The following is an 8,012-nucleotide window of genomic DNA, read 5'->3' on the forward strand; positions in this document are numbered from 1 at the left end:
ATTATTTTGTAATAAATATATTAGCTAACAATACATACATTAAAGCAAAATATTATAGAGTCTAATAGTTAGATATTCATCCCCGTCCTCGTTAAAAGAATCAAATAATATCCATAAGCAGTGAAAGTAGGTTTTTCCATTAAAGTGAGGATAGGGTGAAGTGGATTCTGTGAGTTTGTGTTCTTTGTCATGCCTAATTGAAAAGTGTCCAATACATAAAATTATTGTTTAAGCAATAAAATTTAAATTATATTTTTATAATTTAAGAAAATATAATTTATTTACAATAATAGTTTATATATATATAGTTAATTAAATTATAGTAATTAATATTAATTTTTGATAGTAAAGATCATAAATATTATGTACGAGAGATAATTCTACTTTAGACCATTATTCATATAGTAAAATGATATTCCATTTTTTTTATAATTTTATGTTTGTTAACAATTATTATTAGAATTTAAATTATTTAACGTTATGGTATTTGTCTTTCTGGAAGCCAAGAAGAAATGTCTTTTCACTTGCCATTAATTGTTTTCGTCGTTTTCTGCGTACCCCTTCAGTTACCAATGTGCGTTTTCTAATTTTTTACTCTTTTTGATGTTTCACGCTTTCCATTGCTGCACGCCTTTCCAGTTTTCCATTTTCCATTTCCGTTGTGTCTTTTGGATTGTGGGTTTTGAATTCTCTCCCGTTTCGATTTGCTCTCACGTTTTTATTAAGCCTGAAATTCGTTTTCAGCTTGGTTTGGCATGTATCATGAGGTTTGAATATCGGTGTATGTGTTTTTGTTATGGTATCTAAGTTTTCGTAGTCTAACAAGACAAAAGGTTGGACCTTTATTCATTTTATCATTAGTTTATCTTTTCCTATACCTTGCTTTTCGATTTTTGGTGGGTTAATTTTGTCTGTCACCCATTGTTGTCGCTATATGTGCATCCTTTATAAATTCCATTTTCCAGTTTGAAAGGGTTAATTTCATTTTTAGATGTATATCGGTGTATGCATTTTTGTTAGGGTATATGAGTTTTCGTTAATTTACCTTTTCATGTTGCATCTGCATCATGAACAACCTTCTTAGCAACTCATTACATACACGTTTTTATTTGGTTGCATGATGGTCGAGAACAACAAAGAAGGCAAAAACGATAAGTGAAGCACAATAAAGGCCGTTAACGCTGTCCCACAAACCTAACTACAGGTTTGTTTTTTAATTCTCTTTTAATTGCTTAAATGCTCATGTCTGTTCTGCAAAGATGTCCTAGAAAGAAGGCCTTCACCATGCTTTGTTGATGTCCGTTCTGCAAGTTTCCCAACATGTTTTGTTCATTTTATTGTTATATTGTGGCCACATTATTGTTTTCTTCATGTTTTAGCAAATTGTTACCTTTTTTTCTTGTTTTGATGTATTACAAGTCAAACGGTTTCAATTGTATTCCATCTTGGTTTTCTGATGTATTGCAAGACACAAGCTTACATTTTTAAAGACCTTCGATCTCCATGTTTGCAATGTTTGCGTTCTGAGCGACTTGCCAGACAAACCTTCATAACTTTATTTTCATTTTCATGTTTGCGATTGTGCAGATCTGTTTGACTGGATACATCACACAACCTTAGACCTTAGCATATTTTATCCTTATTTTATCTTTTGGTACACCATGTATATCATGTACTTACTTTTTTTGGTCTTCTGATTTGCCGCTCACATAGGCTTACATTTTTTTTGTCAATCCTTTGTTGTAGATCGATTTGGTTAAATTATTATTTGAAGTCTCAGTTATATTTTTGCTTAAATTTTGTTGTCCATCTTAGTGTTCATGTCAGTTCTTCATCATAATGCCACGTGTGCATTAATTTGTACTCATATCTTGCAAAGAAATCCCCATTTGGAGACTGTCATAATTCACTTCTGAATGAGTTGCTAAGAGGGACAAATTTGTTATTTTTATTATTATTACTTTGTCATTTCTTATACCCATATTTCTTGCATTTTGATTTTCAATTTTGCTCCTATAGCTGATGACTTTGCTATCATAATTTTTATTTGTAATTACTATTAAATTCATTTTCATTTTATTGTATTATCATTCAATTTTTGGATTATCATTCAATTTCGTCACAACATTTATGTGTTTTATTTTCGAAAATAGTCATTAAGTATTATTTTAATAACGAATTTGAATTTTGAATTTTTGAATATGGAAGGTCATACTTTGATGAGGTTGCAAGTTGCGAAGTAGGACAGTCACATCCAATTTAAAGCTTCATATCAATGCTGACGTAGTTTTCAAGGTACCGTGTAAATTGTTCAATATCCCCACAATAGATTCTATTGGAATTCGTGTTGTACACGTCTAATCATATTTCATATGGCCGAAAGGTAATAATTGTTTTCACCATTAAAGTCTCCCAATTAATTAATATATTAATATTTTCACCATTACCAAAGCTAATAATTATTTTCACCATTATGAAGGAAAACTAGTACGGGAATTGTTAAAGCCTCCTAATTAATTAATATTTATTAGTATTTTCACTGTTATCAAAGCTAATAATTGTTTTTACCATTATGAAGCAAAACCAGTACGGAAATTGTTAAAGCCTCCCAATTAATATATATATATATATATATATATATATATATATATATATATATATATATATATATATATATATATATATATATATATATATATATATATATATATATATATATATATATTTTCACCGTTATCAAAGCTAATCATTGTTTTTACCATTATGAAGGAAAACCAGTACGGGAATTGTTAAAGCCTCCTAATTAATTAATATCTTAATGTATTTTAACCATTATGAAAGAAACCGACTACGGGAATTGTGAAAGCCTCCTAATTATTAATTAGGATTTTCAAAATTAAAAAACAGGTACGGGAATTCTAAAAGACTCCCAATTTAAAAGCGGTTCCCAAATTAAAGCCCATTCAATACAAATTACAAAAACTCAGGCATATCAAATCATAACCAACAGTTCTCTTCATTTCTTTTCTCATTTCTCTAAAACATCACTCAACCCTTAACAGTATGAGTACCCAATCATCATTCTTCTCTGATACGGTAAGTTCTTTAACATTCTAATCCTTCTTCTTTTCTTTCTTATTTATGTTTAACTTCTTCTTTTCTTTCTTTTAACATTCCAATCATCAATCTTTATGTATATTTATGTATTACTTCATTATACGTTGTTTGCATTTTGGAATCGATTTTTGTCCTTTCGTATATGTTGTTTTCCTATTTTGTTCTGAAACTAATTACATTCAATGTTGTGTTATAGGGCCCATCAAATATGATGGCAAGAACACGATTTACAACAGCATTTCGTGTTCAGAAAGTCAACATTAACAATCCCAACCACTTTTCCTTTTCTCTTATTCCAAATTAAAAAAAAATAGTGATTGCCTAATGTTTTCATGTTTTCGTGCAGAACATCACTATCAATTTATTATGTTCAATGTATATATCATTATCTTTGTTTTTTCTTCAGTAATTATCTTTGTTTTTTCATTTACATTGTGAATAGAATTATCATTATGTTTGTTGCTCATTCTGATTGGAACTGCCACGTTTTTTTATTTTTATTTTTATCATGGACCAAGGCAGCTTAATCATGTCAGTTGTATCATGAGGTTGGTTTGGCATGTATCATGAGATTTGAATATCGGTGTATGTGTTTTTGTTATGGTATCTGAGTTCTCGCAATCCAACAAGACAAAAGGTTGGACCTTTCTTCATTTTATCATTAGTTTATCTTTTTCTATACCTTGCTTTTCGATGATTGGTGGGTTAATTTTAGTTATTATCCATTTTTGCCGTTATATGTACATCCTTTATAAATTCCATTCTCTAGTTTCAATCAAAAATTTAGTTTTTTTGAATCAAAATTTTAGTAATCATCACCAAAATTAAAGTATGAGCCCGTCAGCACGGGTTTCTCGCTAGTGAAGTATGAAATCAAACCACCCGTCACCAAAATCCAAGCTCCGATCAGAGGTAATTGCTGCGTGCGTTGTTTTCGCATATCTTAGTTTCCTAGATCTAAGGTTTTTTTGTCCAGATCTGAGTTTAGGTTCTTTGAGATCTCGTCGTCGTCGGATGCTTGCGAGGGAGAACGAGAGATCGCGAAGTTTAATTTATTCATCATTCTATTAAATTAATTATTTAAAAATTTAAAATACTAATGAATTTAAAGTTATTGACGAAAAAAATATATTAAAATAAAATTTCTAAGAACATAAAACATCAAAATAAAAAATTTTAAAACTTAATATATATATATATATATATATATATATATATATATATATAAAACTTACTAAACCAAAAGCTTGTTTGTTTGTTCAAACAAGACTACGAAGCGATAAGAAATAAACAAAGACGAGGTAGTACTACTAGTAATTGCTGTAACTTTCCATTAGGAAAATTTACATTCAGTCTCCACAAACCGAAGACATACACAGCCAAGGCTGATTACAAAAGGGGATCAGTAATCAAAAACAACAACACTAGTAACACTTCCAGATTGAAATAAGACTATCCCAATACTAATTGGCGGGTGGTCACAACAAAGTCCACCTCTTCCAATTTAGTAGCTCACCCATAGTAAAAACTAATTAAAAAGTCCACTGCCACTAGCTTCTTCTCTCCACAAGAAGGTTAAAAAAAAAACTTTAGAAAAAGTGAAAAGAGTAATCCACCCCAGTAATCAAGAGGGGCCTAAAAAATTAGGTCCCCACTTGTTGACACGAGAAATTAAAATTAAAATGAAGGAGCAATTTAAAACATGCCCCTTCTTAGATCTTAATTCCCTGGCCTCTAAAATCACCAAAAAAACTTACCCTTCACCTAGTAGCATACTATCTAATACCCTAGTACACTAACCAGTCATAAAAATAATAATACTCCTAGAACATAATACTATATATCTATTATACTATATAGCACTACTGGTATGCGTGTGACAACAAGATCTAGCGGAATTGAGCACCAGTGTAGGTTTGACCAAAGGACCAGCCAGATGGGGCAACATTGTTGGATGCCACAGTTCTGCCATCACTTGTTGTGACCTTGAAGGAGAGGCTCTGACCATTAAGGTAGTTGTTGCTTTGCCAGTTCTGACCCCAGTTCCTTGACATTGGCATCCAACCAGTTCTTGAACCCTTGATGGAAACAGAATGCACATCACCAGCACCACCAACGTTTGTGATGAGAACTAGGTTGAAGTAGGAGTGTCCATTGATTGTGAACCTGATCCCTCCCTTTCTCCTGCAGGCCACCCTACACAAATCCACCAATAACACAAAGCTTAATTGTTGTTGTTACCAACAAAAGCAAAAATAAGTTCTTAATGAAGTTTCAAAATATAATTTTGGTGTCTAAAAATTAAAGGATAATATATGCTTTAAATTCCTCAAAATCTTGTCAAATCCCAATATTTTAAAATTTCAATAAGCACTAAAACCAACTTTAACCAAAACTTGAAGAATTCAAGGATAATAATACACATTTCAGATTCCTCAAAATCTGGTCAAAATTGGTTTTAGAGTTCGAGCATTATAAAAAATAATGGTTTCAATATAAAGACTAGAGCCATCTCTAACCAAAACTTGAAGAATCTAAAAGACTATTAGAAACAAAAATTCCAAAATATTTAATGAATCAAAAACGACTATATCGTTGAAAGGAGTGAAATTAAGCAACCTATACCTTCTGAAGGACACGGGAACAATTCCAGCTTTGTATTGAGCAATGCGTAGGAAGACAGGTTGAGCTAGGTCAAAGTGTTGGAGAGGCGGGTTGCACCAGCCACCATTGTCGTTGGGTAAGGCATTGTTTGGTGGACAGAAATTGGTGGCAGTGACCACAATGGAGCCTGGGAGACACCACCTGTGGTCATTGGCACACCTAATCTCATAGCAAGAGCCACAGCTCAAGCCATTGTTGAAGAGTGCAGTGCTCAGAGCAGCAGTGTTTGTTCCATACCCTTGGCTGTAGAGGTTCCCATACCCACATGCCCCACCTGCACAACCACACAAATTAGTCAAATGGGGTGCTCCAAAATGCTTCAAAAACAGCATTTAAATGATAAAAATTGAATCTTTATGTAAAAACTTAGTGCTTTGAACTGTTGCAGAGTTCATAGTTCATACCCATTGTCCCAGATGCATCACTCCCTCCATAGAATGTGGCATGAGCATTAGTCCACCCTCCACCATAGGCATGAGCAGAGGAGAACATCGTGAGAAAGGCCAACAAGAGTAACCCAGTGAGAGCCATTTCCTAAACACACCAAACAAAACAAAATAAAAAATCAGAAATTTCCTTCTTACACAAATGTTACAGCATTTGTGTATATGAAGAAGTACTCTTCTTCAAAAGTTGGAACAATTAACTTCAGGTAGATATGAATGGAAAAGGAAATACCCTGATAATGAGGAGTCAAAGGAATGAGCAGAAGAGAGAAATGGGGAGTGAAGCAGAGTTGTGAAGAAAACTGAGAGGGAGTCGCACCTAATTTATAGACCCTGAGGGGTAGGGGGAAATAGCACAAGTTCCACTAACTGTTTTTGAATTGTTTGGACAAAAAAAACCGCTAATGGCATAACTGGTTTTTTGTAATAAAATTGTTAAAAACAGTTCAAGTTGCCAAGAGGTCCACTTTTGAATTTTTTATGTTTGCAAAGGCTGTTTTGTGGCTGGAAAAAAAATCTTCAAAATCCATGTGGGGCATAGCTGTTTTGGCTCTGACGGTTAACAAGCTTCCACGGTCACATGCATTGCAAGCATCAACCATTTTGCCTCAAATACCCTTCTCTTTTCTTTTTCCCACTTCACTTCTCTTTTGCTCCAACTTCTCAATGCTCCAACTTTCAAAATAATAATAAATTTTAGGGGTTTAAAATATTGTTTTGGCTTTCTGATATTTCCATTGAATAAAAAATTAACATAAGAAAATAAGTGCATATTTTTATACATAAATTATTGAATAATTTTTCAATCTTTAGGATCAAAATATCTATACTAATAATAAAGAAAATACCCATTTTAGTGTCCACATTTGAGACAATTTTATTTTTCATCAGTTTTTAAATTTCCAGTTGTTCCGATATTTTTTTTAACAAATGCTCACCTAGTTTCTTGTTAGTCACTTTCTTTTCTTACTCTTACTAATTTTTTTAACTTCTAATTTTTTTATTTTATTTTATTTATAATATATAAAGAGGCACAGTACCTTTCTTCTATAATCAAATAATTTTATGTTATTCAATTAGAAATTATTATGTACAATAAATATAAAATTTTAAAATAATTATTTCAAAAACCATATTAACAATAATTTTTATTAATCAATAATTTTTATTAATCAATAATTTTAAAAATTACACTAACAGAAATTATTAAACTTTATTTTAAATTGAGAGTGATGCAGAGTTCAAGAGTTGTGTTACTGGTATTTCTTACCCTTTAGATTCGTAACGAAATATCTCATTCACTATTCACAGCTTTTTCTGATTTTCTCTCTCTAACATGTTAGAACAGACACAGACAGAAGCACAATTCAGTTGGTAAGTAAAACGGTCAGAACTCTGAAGGTTGGTTAATTTAATGGAAGAATTCTTTTTTGATTTTTTTCTGGGCCAATAGTACTTTTCATTTTTATTTTTAACTGTCATAAATACCAAATTGTTATTCATTCTCTCGATAAATCAGTTTAAACTTTTGAGAGTCTTACATTTTTTTTTGTCTTTTTCATAATAAATCATATCATTAAGTAATCTTCTAACAGATTAGAAATTTAATTCTTTAGAAAAAATTTCTGGAGAAAGAAACATTCAATCAATACTAACAACACACAGATGTAAACCTACCGAGGAAAGTGTTCATTTTAAGCTATCATGAGTAAAAAAATTCAATTAGTTTCAGTTTAAATAATGTGTACAAAATTGTTTATTACTACTATATATTTTGCAAAGTAA

The 8,012-nt window shown here is 31.4% G+C and overlaps 1 protein-coding gene across 1 annotated transcript; it reads right to left on the reverse strand.

The window, feature by feature from the left end:
• Positions 1-4,425: 4,425 nt before the first annotated feature.
• LOC100776066 (expansin-A15) lies at positions 4,426-6,619 on the reverse strand. Its single transcript, XM_003529428.5, has 4 exons — positions 6,460-6,619; positions 6,186-6,315; positions 5,743-6,055; positions 4,426-5,313 (listed from the first exon to the last, which is right to left on the reverse strand). The coding sequence occupies exons 2-4, from the start codon at positions 6,310-6,312 to the stop codon at positions 5,007-5,009; spliced, it is 747 nt and encodes a 248-aa protein (XP_003529476.1). The 5' UTR covers positions 6,313-6,315; positions 6,460-6,619; the 3' UTR covers positions 4,426-5,006.
• Positions 6,620-8,012: the final 1,393 nt, after the last annotated feature.

The sequence above is a fragment of the Glycine max genome, chromosome 7, assembly GCF_000004515.6.
Source record: "Glycine max cultivar Williams 82 chromosome 7, Glycine_max_v4.0, whole genome shotgun sequence".
NCBI classification, from domain to species: domain Eukaryota; kingdom Viridiplantae; phylum Streptophyta; class Magnoliopsida; order Fabales; family Fabaceae; genus Glycine; species Glycine max.